This window comes from Struthio camelus, chromosome 4 (assembly GCF_040807025.1).
Source record: "Struthio camelus isolate bStrCam1 chromosome 4, bStrCam1.hap1, whole genome shotgun sequence".
Taxonomy (NCBI): domain Eukaryota; kingdom Metazoa; phylum Chordata; class Aves; order Struthioniformes; family Struthionidae; genus Struthio; species Struthio camelus.
Window position 1 is genome coordinate 67673691 of NC_090945.1, and position 20016 is coordinate 67693706.

Genomic DNA, 20016 nt, shown 5'->3' on the forward strand with positions numbered 1-20016 from the left:
GCTTTATTAGTGGGAGCTCAGTGCTGTATGAACATAACTGTTTCATTTCTGGATCTCTCACAAGCTTAGACTTGTGAGGCTTGGCTTTTTAGACTTAAAGCCTAAAAAGATGATATAAATAAACAAAAAACCCCCCCTATCTCTAAACTTCTAACTATAGTGGTTCCCATTTCCTAATCCAGGTAAAGATGTGTTTTTGAAACTTGTGTATAAAAATTCTTAAAGACCTGACATGCCTGTTGGGCCAAGACACAATTTTTTTTTTTTTTTTTTTTTTAGGAAATGGCTTTTGTGTATACTGCGCTTTTCTGTGAGTCTAACTTGAAACATCCAGGCATGTTGCCATCTCAAGACTGTTGTTCCAAGTTGTGCCATTCACGTAGCACAGACTTGAAAATTGGACCTGTCCACATAATCTTATACTATTCTTCCTTATGTGATTATTGTAGCTTGCCCTACCTCAGTATAATGCTAGCTATTTACCACAGCTTCTATCAGGTTACTTCTTTACCTGACCAAAATGCATAGAACTGAACAAAAATCCACTCATGCTTCATGTCCTTTCCTGTACCTGCTTTTGGGAATGCAATGACAGATACCAGTTTTATTGTGTCCTAGTCTTACTGCTCTGTTTACAGCAGATTTAAGAGTTTACATTAGGCCACAGTGTTATCTTCCATTTTTCCTAATTCTATCTCCTGGCAATGCGAGCTGTGCAGTTGGGGTGGCTGCCCCTGTCCTAAAGGAATTTGTGTCAATTTCTGCAGGAACAAATCCTCCCTGTGCTAAACCGCTTTGCAATATTTGCTCAAACTGAAATTTTGACAAAGACATTCTGTCCACATCCACCAGAAGAGATTGCCTTTATTGCCTTTTTTTCAGATGCACTTGGAGGTAGATGAGTTGGAAGCTGCCTGTACCTGGCTGATAACTGAGACTGAGCATCTATGTAGCATGATCCATGCCCTTTTCTAATTTGCCTTTGAATGACAAATGTGCCTTCACTGAGTCAGCAGAAGAGGAGATCCTACAGCAGAACTCCTTGCCCTTCTATATCTTTTTACAGAGTGGCCGGATTTTCCCAGTTCTTCCTAAAATCAGTCTTTGAAAAAGCTCTGATAAAGAAATGTCTTAAATGTATTGCCCAGAATTGCATTGCATTCTCTAGTCTGTTCTGACCGAGACTCATCATCCACTATTATTTTCTTTAGAATCCCTGACTAACCATACTGGCATATTCCCACTTCAAAAAAAGTAACTCTTTGTGAAAGTCAAAATTACAGGGATTTGGAGATATTCCATACTCATCCCCCATCACTATTACTACTAGAGAGTCAAATCTAAAAGTTGAGTTTGGCTGACTTTACAAAGAAATCTGCTTTTAGTTCTTGAACTACTGCATTTCACATACAAACCACGCAGGAGGCAGCCCAGGTTCTCCTGAGAGGTTTTAAGATGAGAAACTGGTCAAATTCTGTGTGACTTCAGTTTTCATTGAAAGTGCGTTGCTCAGTTCTAAAATTATATATATACATATATATTTTTAACTTTGCAACGGCTAAACAATAAGCCAAACCTTCCTCACCAAAGAAGCCTTAGCAAAATAACTTGCGGGATGGGGGGGAAGGTGGAAGGATAATAGTGTCACATAATAGCACATTGTCTTCAATAGCAAAGGATTCAACATGCTCATAGAATTGGAAATAAAAGCTACAGGATATTGCTGACTGCTGTTTAAATGTTTGAATGCATTTGATTTGTTTGGGTGTGAAGAAAATGCATCTCCCAGTGCCAAGTTTGTGCTCACCAAAACTCTTGGAGATGAGTCTACCTGCTATTTCTTGACTACTTGTACCTTTGGATAAATATAAGGGTGTCCCTTCTGGCCCAGAATGTTAGTCAACTAGTGAAGGATTAGGGCTGCTTCCTCCCCCATCCCCGCTTTTTTTGCCCTCCCTTTGAGGAATCCAATAAGTGTTTAGCATCAGGGCATAATTGCACCAATAGGTATTAGACAAACTTGCTAATCCAGACTCCATAACTCTTGAGTATCTCCCCAAATTGCGTTCTGTGATTTGGTTAGATTACATCTTATCTCTAACCTTCTTGCTTCAATAAACACACAGTATCTAGTCTATCTTCTTTCCCACCATATACATAGGGACAATCATCAGGACTTAATCTGTTGCCAACACTAATGGCATGTTACTAATTCCAATTCACTCGGCCTGATTTCCCACAAATATCTTTGTGAAAGTATTTTATCCCTGATCCTGTGCCAAAGATATTTTCTTCTTCTGCCACTGCTGTCTGACCTCCCACAGACTTTGTAATGACCTTTGCAGGCTGTGGTGAATGAGTGTTGCATATGACAGTCCACAAACGCATGCCACATCTCAGCCTCTTAGTTCAGTTCAGAAGGCTCCTAACAACAGATCTCTGATCTTGAGCTACTAAAATTATATCCAGAAAGAGCAGAGGGCTAGTCTCCTCACTGGCCAAAGAAAAGAATGGAAAAAGGGAGAAGCAGTGCAATTGCTTTTTTTTTTTTTCTCTCTCTCCCCTCTCTCTCTATCTATTTGGAGTGTGGTCTGACTTTTTAACCGGTCTGTACGTTGTTGTCCCCCTGGGCTCCTTGGGGCCTGCACGTAACAGAGCTGCAGTCAGGGGAGACTGACGAAGACACAGAGTGGTTGCTATTGTGAATGCTTTTGTTTCCAAATACCATCCAAATTCGTAAGTAAAATATTTTCCCCCTTGGTTTATAGTAATTTGGGAATCTTTGAGATGAAGTTCTGCTGAAGTGTCAGTTCATTTTCTCCTGTTTACCTTTCCTTAAGACTAAACCTATCTATGTGACTATCTGTTCAGGTAATGACTTATCCAATCTGCTTCAGATGTTTTCTGGTTTTTATCTTCCCAAGCGATATAAAGAGAACACTGAAGGCCCTACTTAAACAATATGTTTTGCGAATCCTTCATTTTTTCCAAGATACTTGCTGAGCTGGTTTTCTATTATAGTCTATTTCTCCTGTGTTTTGGGGTTTGCTCTAATTTAGTATGTTAAGCTATACAGTCTCAGTACTCGCTTTTGAACTCAGTTGTTGAACTCAGTTCCTTCCTATTTATCCAGTCTTTTGCACTTTCTCTAGTCCATTAATAATCTCCCTAACGTCGGGTACGTCATAGAGACATCTCTATGGTTTTCTCATATGTGTGACATGTGATACACTATCCTTGTGCTGTTCTGTCAGTTCACAGCTGTCTCTTTATTAACTTTATCTGAAAAACTCCATTCAGGAATGCCAGTAGTAAGTGAGTAAATACTGTTGGTACTTTTTTTGTACAAAGAAGGGCAGAATTACCAAGTTATAAGAACGCAAAAAATGAACCTTCCATTAATTATGTTGCTGTGACCTCCACATTCTTGAAAACCATTTTCAGTCCTCTTCTGTCAACTGGGCACTAGGCTGTCAGCCCTTTGGGACAGGCACTGCCTGCACTGCTGTCTTTTGTGAAAGGTTTTTGCCTCCTTTGAAAGGGACGATAGTGGTGGTGGTTAGAGCGCTGGCCTGCGCTCTCCCGTACGTGGTCTCTGACCTGGAGAAATTGATTCACCTCTGTGCATCAAATCCCCTGCTACAAAATGAGGATTATAATGCTTCTTCCTTGATCTTGCGTATTATTTCTTTGTGCAGATACTTTCCCTAACCCTGTGCTTGGAAAACATTTAGTGCAATAGGGCTGTTGTCTGGGTAATGCTAGAGTAGTGCTAAAGCAGTAGAAATGGGGAATTGTAGGAGATGGAGAGTAATATTAATCATAATAATGACGATGGAGTATTATTTTTGGTGTGTGACTATGGAAGGGAAGGCTGAGAAATAGATGGCTAAAATCATTGAGTGCAGGTTTTCAAAGACAGGGCTTGCTCAGCAGCCCAGTGACAACAGTCATGTTGTTTATTTGACAGAGAGGCTGTGAACTTGACTCCTGACTCAAAAAGAAAACTTGCTTCCCAAATGAAGACATATAGAGGGCTTTAATGGCAGTTGCAAGACATGTGGCTAGGTTATACCACTATGGTTTAGCATACCAAGGTGTTGGGTGAGGGAATCTGTGAATTCTACCACTATTTAACAGTAAAAACATTTCTCACCCTTAAAAGAGAGTCGAAGAAAAATTATGTCTAAGAGAACTGGCTCTGCCAGCTCCACATCAGTCAAATGAAATATCTACCCAAGAAGAAAATAATCTCTTGTTCGGATACATAGTTAGGTTTTAACTTCACCTGGCCATGCATTTATCTCTTGAAATTGGCCTTACTCAAGGTGGGTTTTTTTTTTCCATCTTCAAATTATATAAAAAGTATCTGTCTCCTACTAAATATTGCAGAAAAATCAGTCTTGGTGGGAAAGAAAAAATACTGGAAAACATGCTAAAATAAGTGCCTGCATCAGTTTCCGTTTGGTACGGTTATTATGGCCATCATTCCAGTGAGCAGACTGTCGTAGTACCCGAAACTTCACGTGGAGGGTAGTGGACAGGAATTAGTACGCGGAGGCACTTACTGCTTGAATGTTGTAAAGTTTCTGGTCTGTGCTCATACAGCAAATGCCAACGATAGTGTTAATATGCTGAAGTGTTCAGAGTTGAGGCAACAACAACAAGGATATTATACTGCATGGCTGATTTCTGTGATGATATTTTTCAGGCTGGTTATAATAGGAGTAAAACGTATATAAGGACTGAGAACATTTGTGCTTTGCTTTGAAGTTTCTTTGTTTTGACATGTCTTCATGGTTTTCAGTGTAAGGAATAGACGAAAAATTATCCTGCCTAAGACCAATTAAAGAGATCTGCTTGTAGTCTTAAAAAAACAAGCAAACAAACAAAAAAATTCTTCTATGTCTAAAGATGAGCTACTTTCATTATAGACCAAAAGGTCTTGCAGCTCTACCCCAAAGAAAACATTGACAGTTCCACAGTTCATCTGTAATGTGTTAAGCCGTGGAGCCTTACTGCTAGGTGCAAGTCCTCTTATGATAGCAAAAAGTCTGTTAGTTTTCTTCTAAAATCCTGGCCAGTGAGCAAAAAATGTCTCATTTAGAAATGCGTTTTGGAATTTCAGGATTAAATGTAATAAAGGAGATTTTTTTTTCTCTTTTGATGAGACATGCAATGGGAGAGTGAGGAAGCAGAGTATCTTTTGATTTGCTATGTGTTGAACATTTATATTTCAAAGACATGTTTGTACCTATCCTGAGTGTTTGCCAAGTCCAACATCTCGTTAGATGTTAACAATAGCAACGTTGCTAAATACAAAGGATTCATAGGCGAAGTACCCCTCAGGCTAATCTCTGAGAGAAAAAGTGGCAAATAGAATCAGAAACTAATTAAATAGTCAGCTAAAGCCAGCATAACTTTAAAAAGCTCTAAAACTACCAAAAATGGAAACATATTACAGTTATCTGCATTCACAGTGCAGAACAAGTTTGGTAGTATTTAAGATAATTCTCTAGTGCCTGCTATTTTTAGTCCAAGGGTAAGCTTCTGTAAGAGCCTTTCAGCAATGCATCCCTTTAACCTGGCCTAACAAGCTAAGCCAATAAGCTGTCTGATTTCCGTCTTACATGAGGAAGAGAGATAGCTAAAACAAACCATTTGTGGTGAAAATGCTCAGCCTATCTTGTCTTAAGAGCTTTCTTCGTATAGATTTTTTTCAAACATTCCAATATTAAGTGTTGCTTGTCAGAGACCAAAATGTCAGGCTTTGCTGTTTTGAAATTGTAGAAGCACTGAAATAAAAGGAGGATTTTATAGACCAGCCTAATGGAAATAAACATTACTGCATTACCATTGGTGAAACTGAATCTTAGCAGTTCAGGCTATTGTTATTCATGTGTCTGAGGAAAAAGGAATGCATTTTGTTTTTCTCAGGGAAAGAAAGGCAGACATAAAGAGTCTGATTTTCTTCTCACTTACACTTAATCTCTACTGGTTTAAATCCGCTGGCTTCACTGGGGTTACTTTTGGTTTATAGCATCCTAAGCCGCAGGAGAATCAAAGAGAGAATCTGCGTCGTGTTTGCCGTAGAGCCTTGAATCAGGTTCTGGGCACCTTTTCTGTTGCAGCTGAAAGCGAGGCCATATGCAGTCGTAAAATACTAAGCTGCTCGTTCCACACTCGTAGCTAAGAGTGTTTGAGGTGTGTAAAACTTGGCAATATTATGCACTTGCAGCTAGCTCTTCATTCCTGGATGTGTGTGTGTGGGGGGTTTGTTTTGGTGATTTTTTTTTTCCTTTCTAGTTTTATAGGAAGTGCAGTCATGCTTTCTCCTCCCTCCCTCCCTCCCTCTCTCTCTCTCTCTCTGTGTGTGTGTGTATGTGTGTGTGTGTGTAATCTCTATATAAGTTTACAAAATAGAATTTTATTGTGCCCTAAACATGCTTGGTCCTACCTACTCCCTCGCAGCAAGCCATGCCAGACTTGTTTGGAGTATCCTGTCCTCCGCTGGAAACACTTCGAAGTAGAGGTCATGCTGCTATGGCTAGGAGAGTAGCTCCAGTCTGCTGCCTCCAGAAATTTCACTTGAACAGATTTTCCCTTCCTGGGACACTGCGAGTAAGGGTTGCGGTGCTAGGCTGTAACTGAAGTCTGGCCGCAACACTGGATTCGGGGGCCCTCGATCTGAAGTGCAGCTATTTAGTGCTGGGCTATTTCCAATCTGTGCCTGCCTTTCCCTCTTTCTTCCCTCTCATGCTGGGTGCTGATAAAACAGGACAAAATTTCTTGACATGATTGGAAGCCATCTGAGCCAAGAAAACTTTTTAGATCAAATGACTGCAATTTACCATTTTTTCCTTCTTTTTCTTTTTTCTTTCTTTTTCTTTTTTTTCCCTGCAGGTTAGGCATTTCCTTTGGGTTCTTGGTTGTGCATCTAGCAGTTACATAGGCTCAAATCCTAACCTGTGTTAACTTTAGCGGAATAACTTTTAAATCGAAGAACCACCTGGCACGACCCAATACAACCAGTGCATTTCCAGCAGTGAATAGGAGCACAGTGTACAGTATAGGGTAGACATACCCAAGCTAGCTTTATACTCATCTGCTTAGCTGCAGCAGCATAGTGCTCAGCTGGAAAACTTGCTTGGTAAGTAGGATAAATTAGCCCTTGCTAGACTCCAGGCTGCACTGGTGGGACTGCTGTTGGTCCCAGTGCCTGGTTGGGGTGTATATAGTATGCAGTTGCTGCTCTGGGCTTCAGCATCAACATGCCCTAAGAACAGAGGACCAGATCCCCAGCTAGCATAAATCTGCATAGCTCCATTAAAACCAGTGGAGAGGCCCTAATTTATGGCAGCTGAACATCTGGGCCCAAGTTCTTTTTCTTTTGGTTACTAGCAGGATTAAATACAAGTACAAAATATTATTTATTATAGATACTGTGGCAGCATCTCAAAGCGCAACTGTAAATCAGGATGCCATTGTGAAAGGGGCTATGTAAGCACAGCAAAAAGAGAGTCCCTGCCTCGAGGAACTTACAGCCCAATTAATATGATATTTAATGCCTTGATAGGTATAGCTGGACTTGAATGGGGCATTTTTAAAGAGACAAAGCAAAAAAAAAGTTGAAGTTAATTGTCACCATTTCTAATAAAAATGAGGCTGGTTAACATCAGGGTCTCCTAGACCTATGAAAAAAGAAAAATACAATCTTTTGCATCTTTTGTATTGAAAGCTGGCGACCAAGAACATGCACTTTTAAAAAGCTAGTAGAGAATGAGCAATACATTTGATTTTGACTACGAAATAAATATAAGCAAGGCAATTGCTGTGGGAGTTGTAGCATGCACCATGGTGCCTGCGTGCACTATGAAACTCTCCTAAGCTGGTTGAGCGTAAACTACCAAAGTAGTTCTACGTTTTAGTGTGAACCACATTTATCAAAAGCATCTAATGAAAACTAATCAATTCCAGGACACTTAGACACCAGCCAACAGCAGACTTGTTGTAGCGGAGGCCTTGCAACAGATAACTTCACTGAGATCTTATATTTTTTAAGATGCTTTCTGTTTAAAAATCATCATCTCTAGTTTATGATTCTATTCACATACACAAAATAGCACTGAAAGAGCATTAAAGTCTTGCCACATAGTGACAAATCAAGGAAATAGATAGTTAAGGATATTATGAGACATCTAAACTAATCCAAATGCTTAACTGGCTGAAAATTCAGATGCATCTCTATTTTCAAAGGGTATCCTCAGAGGTTGTAGGAGTTTACCAGGGTGCACTGTTCTGTCACTACTCTTTGAGGCAAGGGTTTATTTAAATGTTGTCAAGTTTACATTTTGTATTTGATGTGGCTGTAAAGGTGAACAGAAAAGCCTGGAAAAATGCATTTGTGGTTTATGCTGTATTGATTCCTATGCCTGTTGGCACCTTCCTTACTATGGTATCTGCACATTTTGAATTGGTGCTTCATTATAAAGTAGCCTTTCATTGCTTTCAGACTAGGACACTTACAATACAGGTACCTAGAGTGTCCCACCAGCTCCAGCCAAGACCCTCCCTGAAGAGGTGAAGAAGGAAATAAAGTATCATCATATACTAATAATGTTCTCTTGGCCAAGTATCTCCTTAGATATAGGAAAGGTACTAATTTTATCTGAAGCTTTTTAGCTCAGTAAGAACACAAAGCACATATCTAAAGACATATTTTTCTCCTCGTCATGGGGATTTTCTGAGGCTTTTAGGGCCGCTGTCTCTATCTAGTGGACAGTGAGAGTGTCCGTGTTTGTTTTATCTGGCTAAGCTCACTCTCTCAGTGGTATGTGCTGGCCTGTCAATTGACACTTCTGCTGGTACATACCGGGGGGGTGTTGCGCGCATTGACGTGACACCTAAAGACACCACTATAGCTACATGGGTAAGACATGTAGAGTGGATGCAACTTTAGCCTTATAAACAAGTTTTTGTGCTGTGTCTGAATAGACTCTCCTAAAGCCAGCTCAGAAGTACATAGGAAACGAGACCATGTGGCAGCCATCCAGTTAGAGCACTATAAAAATTTATGGGAAGTACAGTTATATTAATGAGGTACTGATCCATTCATGCTGCAGGTCTAAGAAAAACCTGGACATGTTTTTCTTTCTATGAGACATGACTAGAGTCATCGTGTTTGTAGTACCTGTTTAACAGGCATGGTGGATAGGTTTGATGAAGCTGAACACACTGATAAATTAAAACATCGTGAAAAGCATTTAATGAATTTGATACTTTACAAATGCTAAATGGTCAAATTAAATTCCAATTTTCTGACGGTAAAAGCACTACATCTAAGTGTCTGTCTTATTTTGTTATTTAAAATGGAACTTTTTTGTTTGTTTTCTGTTCTCACAAAAAAAGTCTCCACATAATTGACTGAAATTAAAAAAAAATATGTAAACTCTTCTCTAGTGTATTGTATGTAATTTTACCCTGAAATGTATTTTTGTATAGAGTCATAAATCTCTAGAAAGAAGTAGGAATTATGATAGACGTCCTAACACATCCAGTATAATTAAAACTAAAGCAAATGCAGCACTGAAATAGAAAATGAACAAAAGGAACAAGCTTCTGCTTCATAGTTTTCAGAGGAAGGGTCTATCCTACCACTCAAGTGCATTTTTTAAGGTTGTCTGCCCTTATCAAGAGGAAAAAGTTATGCCAATTACATGTGTGAAATAATCACTGCAAATATATGTGACTCTTTTCCCTTAACATGCCATGATACCTAACAAAGGTGTATGCATGCTGAAAAATTGTATGTGACTGCATAGAGAGATTAGTGTAGTCATGCAACATCAATCAGGTAAATAAATAAATCTGAGCAAAGAGCGTTTGAGTATTTGGACTAAAATACTGCTGGCATTGTCAGTGAAAAGTCTATAACAGGGAGAGTCCCAGATATCTTCATAACCTTATAATGTAGCTCATATCCCTCCTTTTGCCTTCTTCCCTCTCTTTGCAATATTTGTTCCTCATTAGCTCTTGTCTGAACTGGGACTTTTGGTCAGGAACTGTGACTCTGTCCCCTGCTGTAATTTTTTTTTAGGTGTGTAATAATAATTAAAAATTCCCTGTGTCGTTTGTTGCTTGGGTCCTTATCCCATGCCTGTAAATAGGGAAGAAAGCATGTGTAATGGGCCCCAGGTGCTGCAAGTGCAGGGGTTAGCTGTGTAACCCCTCATGTTCCCCCTGCTTGACCACCGTGCCTCCCCATTGACAGCTCTCTAGTTTCCTCGTTAGCTCTGGGAGCAAACAAAGTTTACCTTTCCTTTCATCCATACTCTGTTTGCGACACTGTGCATTTGTGCAACACCGTTGATGCAGCCCCTCAGAGAAGAGGAAAACTCCCAGTCTTTCTTTCCAAAATCTGTGATTCTTCATATGACTTTTCTCCTCCCTTTGCACTGTTGTCATTACCCTTCTCTTGTTTTTCCCCAACTGTGGGTAGAGTTTTGTGCTTCAGTGGTCCCAAGCTCTGTCCAAATCTAAACTGAGAGCTGCCGAAGACTTGCCAAGTCTCCTCTTCTCCATGCAACTAGTTCCCCATGTACGAATGAGAGCTGACAAGGGCATGGGGAGGACCCCTCGTGACATAGCACTGTGCAAGGTAGCTCACATCTTCACATAGCAGGATGGCATTTCTGCTGTGTGTCTCAGTGTTACAGAAATGCAAACAATGATAAGGGATTTGATAATGCTTTTACAGTGTCAAGTTGTGTACAAGTTTAAAAGCCCCTCTGGTGAGCTAAACCAGTGCAAAACGTAGGTAATGCATTTATTTAGTAATCAGCAAATTAGCCTATGTAGTCGGTAAATGTTGAGACCCAAACTGCTGATAAGATCATTTACTTTCAGGTGTTTTCTCAATATTGTGCTGAGCATCAAGTATAAATTGAATTGAGTGACCTTTTGATACTGAGTCAAATTGACTGCATTTCCAAAGATTCTGTGGTTTCAATTACCATAAATTTTTGATATTGGGTCTACCACCAGTGCACTGATTCTAGCACAGCAATATCTTATCATTGGTCCTGTTAACACAGTCAACAGCACGATAGCTTGTTCTCAGATGATTTTTTTGTTTTGTCTTTCCTGTAGAATCAAAAATTACTATCATAGAGGGGAAAGATGCAGTTTTCACAAATGAAGTGACTTGCAAAATGTGAATGATTTTTGGTCAGAAGACGTAAAATGTGTTACAGGTTGCTAGCTGGATCCTCAGTTTGTGAGATGAATAAGTCAATTAGTAGCTCTTCAGTTTATTAGAAACTTAATTGCTAGGCTGTAATGGAAACTTCTGAACTGCAACAACTCATTAGAAGCAATAAAACAAGTGACTTTGTGATAGAAGAATATTTAGTGGGCTCTTTTAAAATGACATATTTAGTTTATAGTAAAAAGATTAGTTTTCTTTCAGCCGAGAAGATGTTCTGTCTTATGGGAGCCATGGTGGCATCCATTCAGGTGATCGACAAAAGATCTTAAAGAAAACCGTATTTAAAAATGGCCTGTGTCATGATTTTAAGTTGGTCTGTGTTGTGTTGATAGTAGATACTTGACAGTACTTTTACTATATCCGATCAGTGTGCTTTGAACACTTTCCTGGTGAGCTCAGGTGTTACCAGTGTGCTGGGCCATGTACGTGAACTGGAACACATCTTGGGGTTTCCGTGCACAAAACCTTTGCCAACTCACAGGAGCACATTAAGATTCTTGAATGGATGTTTCCTGCAGCTGCATTACATGCTCTTAAAATATGCATGCTTTACTCATTTCTTTTGGCTGCAGCAGCATACTACAATGTGAGCTTTCTTCCAGAAAGAAGGTAACCTGAGTATAGATACCAAAAAATGAACTGTTGCTGCCACTTCTGATTGAGAGAGAGGGGATCACAAGTGCTGTGCCAGACAATGTTTAGTTCCTGCTGCTGGATGGCAGAGGAGGCTGCTTTGCCCCATAGCCTTGGGAATGGGATGTAATCCACCTCAGGCTGTTGGACATCATGGCATCCTGGTTAAACCCTTGCTGCCCACCAGCCTGTGGAGCTGGCACTAGAGGAGACGGCTTGTTTCCTGCCTCCCTTTGTTGATTCCACTCGGGGACGAGGCACCAAAAGTTGAGCGTTACAGTACTTACGTTGTGCATAATTATACTACTTAGTGAATATAGTTTGGGGGAGAGTGGGATGGTGAATAATATGCAGAGACCTATTCCTTCAGATTAGCACAGAAACCCAGATAGAGTGAGGCTATTAAATGAGTATTCAGATGTGGTATGTCCTACAGAGGAGGTGTGTGCGTAGTCCATACGTTGGGCAATGAGACTCCCTCGGGCAAAGTGCGAGCTCTAGATTCAAGTGCTCTTTGCCTGCAGGTGCACGTGAGCAATGTGAGTGTAGCGCTCTCTTCAAGAAGATCTCTTGTTTCCTTTGCATACCCTAAAGGCATTTGCACAGGGGTGGTGATAATTAATCCCCATATTTCTACTAGATATAAAGGAACCTGGCTGTAATTTTCTCCTAGTGGGACTCCATTTTGTTTTTAAAGATAATTGATAGCTCTGGACTTAAGCATTTCAATTATAGGAATGTCTCTTGGGGACCAGGCTAACAGACCTTGGAAAAACGTTCTAATGCAAATGCATCGTGTGGATTTTTACTGTAAAGCAGTGCAGGAAGCTTAAGGATTTGCAAAGCAGTTAACCAGTAAAGTAAAATCAAAATACTTTTCAAAACATATAATGGCATGGAAGTGATCATGAGTGGGTAGAATGGAACATGGTGATTCTCCCCTTGGATCACTGAATCACTTTTGGGACTGGGAGGATTACTGTCAGGTATGGGCAGCTCTAAGATGAGCAAAGGAGCGCTTGCCTTGGACAGCAGATTTTGGAAGCAGTGAAATCTCCCTGACTTCACTGCCTGTGCCAGAGCGACGGCAGGCTGGCTCCTTCTGCGCGAGGTGGTGGAAAAGTTGGGGGGTGATTCTCCCTAGCAGCAGTCCCTGGACTCAGCTCTCATTTTTTCCTGGCAGGAGCAGCAAGTCCAGCTCTGCATCCTAATTCTTTTCCTCCTGCCTTTTCTGTGCTTTCACCTAGCTCGTGGCTCTGTATCCTTGGGTGGCAAAGTTTGGTTTGTGGAGCCACGTCAGAGATACCTTCTGCCTGGAGTTCCCTTCTGCCCTATACCCTGGCATGCTTGCTGATAGTAGGACCGGGGTGGGGGAGGAGGGTGCTCTTCAATGCCTCAATGTCCCTATGTGCACAACTATGCTCCTCGTTTCTCCCAGTGTTGTGCAGTTTAAGGACCATCTTTTTCCAAAATGTGCCATTAAGGAATTAAATCCTATTGGAAGTCCTAGATGTGCTCACAAGTCATTTTTTGTCCTTTTGAATATAGTAGCATAATGTATTCGTATTTTTGGATCACTGGGATGTTTTCAGCTGGAGGAAAATCTTTTATTTGCTTTGTTAATTATGCTGTGAATAGATCTGAGGCTACTGAAGAGAAATGAGTTGATATGTTGAAATGGTTATCCCTTGTGACTTCAGGTAAGCACCTGGCTGCTCTGAATTGCTTAGAGCTGGTCTACTGGAGCTGTGACAGCTTATACCAGCTGCAGGTTTGTCCCAAAGTTTCTTGGGCTTTTGGGGAGGATATGGCAAGCAGCCACTACTCCCAGCTCTCAGCTGTGGATTAATACTGCAGTTTGGGCCTTAATCTTTCAGTATGAATCAATGCAGGCCTCCACATCATTCAAATTATCAATAAAGAAACCTTAGAGCATTGTCATCATTCATTAGCAGATTTCACTCCTGAAGATACCGTAAGCACAAGCTTTGCATGTAATAGTTGCAGAAGAGGAAGGGGGGATCAGCCATAGGATAAGTATTGGAGATACTGTTAATATTTGGAAAAGATTTTCTAAAAGATGGGCTAAACCCTTTTCCGATGTGAATCAGCGTACTCCTGACTGCAGGAGAGGCACAGCAGAGTCCTGGGTCAGGACCTTTGCCCACTGGCATCAAGGTTTTCAAGAAGAGATCAGTGGTGGTAATGATGGTTATTTTAAAATGTGTCATCTTTTTTTTTTTTTTTTTTAAGGAAGAAAATTCAATGTTTAAGGAAAAATCGTATCATTACTCGATATATCATAAAGAGATACCTCTGAAAGACAGGGTGGCCGAGTCTCCATTCCAGCTCAGGCTTTGGTCTCTATAGTGGCAAGTAACATATTATAGGCATAACATGCTAACCACTAAGTGAACCCATCTGCGTCAATAAGCAGAATAAGTAAAGGAGAAAGAATTATCAGGGGTAGGGGATTTAAATACCTTTGTGTGGGTAAATTATCAACTTATTCCTTATAGCTTTTCATTGGCCGAAGAGAGAATATCTCTGGAGACGTTTTACTGAAGGCAGAAACCCAATTAAAATAAGATTGTTACACAACTAATAAAATGTTTTCAGATAGAGACTTATTTTCAGTGCTGTAGAAATATTAAAGCATTAGAGCAAAACATTTAAAAGCATAGAAGAGCACAGTTAGAAACTTTTCATGGTATTTAGCTCCCTAGATCACTCATTTTTTGAGGATCAGTTGGTGTTTTGGCAGTTTACAGCATTAGCCAACTTTCCCTGTTGAGTTTTCCCTACGCAGTGACACCAGTGTCACAGCTATAGCTTTTTCCCAGAGCTAATATCATTATGGATATACTAGAAACTTTTGTTCTTAGGTATGTGCAAGGCCAGCATGTTCATACAGTGACAAAACCAGGTTCCTTGCCTCCTTCAGCCAGGTGGAAATTTACAGGGATCAAAAAAACTATGGCTTCAATTTCTTTATGTTGAACTAACAACTGAGGATTTTAAGACGTCCTTATGATACAATTGAGAAGTGCAGAAGCATAACTGCTTTTGCATTAAAAAGTTCCATTAATTAGCAAGATACTATTATGAAGTGTTTTCAAAAGTTTAATAACTGCATATATTTGCCATATGGCTTTACACTTTAAATAATTCTCCATCCCTTCTTCTTACACAAATGTAGTCCATTTGATTGGTCTAAATACGTACCAGCCGTTTCTGAAGGAAGCAAAAATTTCCGTGTTACCCTGTTTGGCATTTAGGGGCACAACCGAGCAAATTTCTGGGTGCCTTCACTCAGGTGCTGAACAGCCTTCATTTCTGCTGACGTTGGTGGAAATTAAAGGTGCTCAGTACCTTACAGGTGGTATCTTCTGATTGACAGAATGTGTGAGATTAGCAAGTTGGATGCCAGTCTGGAAAATGAACTTCTTAAGCGATGATGCTGAAATAGTGGAATACACTGCATTTGGCCATGGCATTGTTTCTCCCCAGTGCTGTCAACACCAAGACTCAGGCTGCAATAGCAAAGCTGAGAGTTACTGCTTCAGTGATTATTACTCAGACATTGATGTATCAGACCATCTCTCTCTCTCTGTCTGCATCTCCCCTCTGCCCCATTTCTGCTGTATGTAATAAGTGTGTTTCTTTATAAACAGTAATTTAGGACAATTAGGAGCAATAGCAGAGTTAAACCTTTAAAAGGTTATCTTGCAATGTCATTTTCGTGACTAATGTGTTCCTGCTGCCATGTCGTTTGTGAACAGACATGTGTTAGCCAGCTAGTGTGCTTCATCTGTGGTGACTTTGATTTATTTGCTCTGTAAATTGGGACTGGAGCAATAATGGAAAGTGACATTAATTGTTTAACAGAGTCCTCTTTGTCACATCCTTTGCTTTCTCTGGGGTGTTTGAATGTTGAAACTGGTACAAAACTAATTGAAATTGCTGTGATGAGGGCTAGTGTCCACTCAACTTTCTGTTCTTGAATGTCAGTGCACTTGAATGTCTGTTTAAAGCATGAGAGCTAAGCAGCTAACAGCAAATATCAGGGTTTCTTCTGACATGCTATTATTAAAGAAGGCATTCCCAGTTAGAAATAGTAACACTTAGAGCTTTGTTGTCAGCTTCATAAGCTGAAGTGTTCAGTGTGAAGGCAGTGCGGGGCAGAGATGCACCGTACCAGCTAAACTTGCTGGAGACATTTCCCTTGCGGAGCTAGTAGCCAGGCAAGCAGGGTCCCCCTGAAGTCACTCGAGGCGATTGGCTTATGAGCAGCTCTTTCGGCCCTAGTCTGACAAGCATGAAGATATGCCATTCTTCTATAGCCTGCAATGCTTGCTTCTAAGCTGTTTTAAATACTGTTGAAGAAAGTTACCACTTCTTTGTAGAAGATTTTTTTGTGTAGTTACATTTTTTTATACCTTAGCAGACATGGTAAGACCATACTTTTTCTTGTTTATCTCAACAAGTGGCTGTGAAAAGGTGGGTTTGGAGGGCAGGGCCATTCACAAAGTTGACTTCCCTCACCTCATTTCAGTATATTCCACACTAATAGCAGAGTTAAGCAGCTGGATTATCGCGGTGTGATGCATGTTTCTATTTGGTATGGTGGAAATTACTAGATCCTTGGACTTAGATTCTTTTTCTCAATGGTCAAGCTGCTTTAGACCTTTGGCCTAAATAAATACTTTTTGTTAACATTAGCTTTGCGGGAATGTTTATTTGTTTCTTGGGGATGAGACTATAAGCACCAGAACAGTTTGTGCTCTGCCTTAGCCTTCTAACTAGAAGACAGTTTTTCCTGTAAGAACCCATGAGGTGTGATTTGGCTGAGGAGCCTGACAGGAGGAATTATCTGTGTGGTTTATGACAATCTTTGTTCAAAGTCTGGTGGATATAGTATTACTAAAAGCTATGCTAAGGGGATACCGTGACTTGACATTTTTCCTCGCCCTCCCCTAAGGTGCCACTAGCAATATTTTGATGTAGACTTCTGTAACTTTCTGTTTTTTTCCAAGAGGAGAGCGTTTATTTGTCTTGCTGCTATATTGCACCTCTGTGTTCCTTGCTAATTCACTTCTAAACTGTGAGCACTGAAATCAGCTGAAATCTCTTCACAGTGTGAAGAGCCACTATGAAGTTGGTGGAAAAACTCCCAATTGATATCCCTGGAATTTGGATCAGATCCCTGGAATCAGTGAAAGGCTTTTCATTTACTTTAATAGCACAAGGATCAGCCTCAAAATCTCAGATACTTGATCTGTTAAGATCAATTTCTGATCTTTCTGAAAAACAAATCTAATGATTATTACACAATTCTGTTGCTTAGAACTCTTACTATTCAGAAAATCTGTACCTTAGTATACAGTAGGGACTGTATTTCGTTACAAAATTGGAAAGAATTTAAATTTACTCAATTTGACAAAAACAAGTCCTTTTTCTGAAATAAGATATCCAATATAAATTAGCATTACAGCCACATCTGATTAGGAATTAATCTACTTTTTATAATTGCAGTCTGAATTAAATAAATGCATACAATAGTTGTATTGAGCACTCAAGCTACATAACTGGAAAGGACAACTTCAAAGGCAACCTAACTAATATATTTATTTAAAAGAAACCCAGAGAGTTTACCATTAATAATGAGAGCCTTGGTTGCTAGTCTTATGCCAAAATGCTCAGAAATGAGAAGTTTTTATTTGGTTTTGAAGCAAGGATATCCAGAGGTATGGAAGAGAAACCCTTTCTCTGTTTCACTAGGCTGCATATGTGAACAAGATTTGCCTAATTTCTCTGGTAATACGTTTTTGGTCTTCTGATTAGCTGTCTTATTCTGTGATTCTTGTAATTTTGTCAGGTCAGTTAACTAGTATTCAGTGCTGAAGAGAGAAAGAAAGGGACAGCCTGGACCATGCTAGCTTCATGAGGTGTCAGCAGCTTAGGTGCATCCTGTAACTTGATCCCTTTGTGGTTATTTATCTATCGTTGTTAATGCTGGATTTAAAAAAAAGAAAATTGTGGAAGAAAATAAATTGGAAGAATGCATTGCAAATGCAGAGAGATTTCTCTCTCGAATTCAAATATGGATAATTTTATTGCTCTAAATTATGCTTTATGAGACACTGTTGCAGGTTACTATTTCACAGGCTAGTTCAGCTGCGTTTTGTCTTTTTTACATAGGGTCATCATGTCATTCCCTTTTTCTTCTCATCTGCTTCCCACTTTTTTTTCTCTCATACAGAAGATAGATGAAGAGAATGAGGCAAACTTGCTAGCAGTTCTCACAGAAACACTGGACAGTATCCCTGTGGATGAGGATGGATTGCCTTCATTTGATGCGCTGACAGATGGAGATGTGACCAATGAAAATGATGCTAGCCCTTCCCCAATGCCCGACGGCACCCCTCCAACTCAGGAGGCAGAAGAGCCGTCTCTAGTAAGAACCCTTCCTACTGTTTAACAGGAATTGGATGTGCCTCTGGCTACCCGCTGCATGGGTATGATGTAGTCACAGTAAGGTTTGGGCTTTTCATTTAGACTGAAAAGGAAAATCAAGAACTGAAACTTGAATAGGGAAAAAAAACACAAAAAAGGTCATAAGATGACTAATGAGGGAATCTTTTGAAAAGTGTATTGAAGAGAGAGTTGTTGAGATACTTGTGCTAATGACTGACACTTTTGCTTATCATTCCGTTCAAATGAGTCATGGTAATGGTTTTTAATTCACATTTCTTTTCTTGGGGCTTTTTGTATGTATGTTTAGACTTCACTTCTGGTAATCTGTAAAGAAACGCCCATTGAGTCTGGTGGGTTGTGAGGCTAATTCTGTGCCTTTAACATTGATTTGACCAGTAAGCACCAGCTTAGTGCTAATCAGGGTAAAGCCAATTCTTGGGTGAGGATGTGGATGAAACCTTTATAGGCATTTTGCTTTTTAAAAACAATTTGGGACGTGAATCTATTTCTTGTGAAGGCTTCTTCACCCTGACTTCCTACAGGAGCAGTCAAATACCTACGTCTTGACATTATATCCATTATTCCATACAAGTTAACTTTCTGTTTAGATCAGAGGCCTACTCTGTCAAACAGATCACGAAGAATTTCGTATTGCCTTGGCTTCTGAAATCCAAGGCCCCTGTCATTTCTCTTGCCCTGCAGTATACTGCAGTAAGGGAAGCAGAAATATGCTGGCAAGCCTCAGAAAAAAAAAGAAATCTGTTTGCTCTGGGGATTGTTGAGCCCTTCTTTCTGTTTTAATATCCTCTGCTTGCTGAGTGATATAGCTAATTTTAAATAACTATGCAAAAAATGTAGATAAGTCATTTTAATCCATAAAGATGCATAACTTTTCTGTTTTCCTTCCACCTCCCTTTCCCTGATATGTTTGTAGCTTAAGAAGCTCTTGCTGGCTCCAGCCAACACTCAGCTAAATTACAATGAATGCAGTGGTCTCAGCACACAAAACCATGCAAACACTAATCACAGGATCAGAACAAGCCCTGTGGTTGTTAAGGTACAAACTTAATCTTTTTAACAAGTCAAAAAAAAGTGTAACAGGGTCTTTTATGCTTTCAGCAATCGAGTAAGCAGTAGATCTATATGTGCGGTATTAATCTGCCTACTATCCTGCAACTGCTTCAAAAAACGTGAACGGATTATAGACTGGGTTCCAGAAAATCACTTGAGCTCCTTTATGCTCTGAATATTTCATTTATGCTTTTTCTCTTGGCAGAGTTCAGTTGTAGTCCCACCGTCTGTTACTCTTGCCTACTTTATTGATACGCAGAGTAGTAGGGGGTACCATAAAATTTGCTGATGGGCTGATGTTGTTTATGAGTGACTCCAAGATGCGGGACTGCCATTTTACCAGCTGTCTGAGCTAAGAAAAATGACGCTAGATTCTTGGCAAAAGATCTATATCAGCCATTAATTGGCTAGAATGCCAGCTATGACATAATTCTGTTAGCAGGCAGTATTAAACAATGTTTGTCTTGCCGTTCACTGTAACTGAAAACAGAGCATTTAGGGGTACTTAAGAGAGTTGTGAATACTGGGCTCAAGCAATCAGCAGCAAATTAAGGTTTACACCAGCTTAT

The 20016-nt window shown here is 40.0% G+C and overlaps 1 protein-coding gene across 3 annotated transcripts in view; it reads left to right on the forward strand.

The window, feature by feature from the left end:
- PPARGC1A (PPARG coactivator 1 alpha) overlaps positions 1-20016 on the forward strand; it is a 384060-nt gene that overhangs the window by 333596 nt on the left and 30448 nt on the right. For all 3 annotated transcript variants that reach the window (XM_068943274.1, XM_068943275.1, XM_009673314.2), the window contains exons 3-4: positions 18162-18356; positions 19311-19433. In XM_068943274.1, the coding sequence (XP_068799375.1) occupies positions 18162-18356; positions 19311-19433 (318 nt within the window). The remainder of the gene's footprint in view (positions 1-18161; positions 18357-19310; positions 19434-20016) is intronic.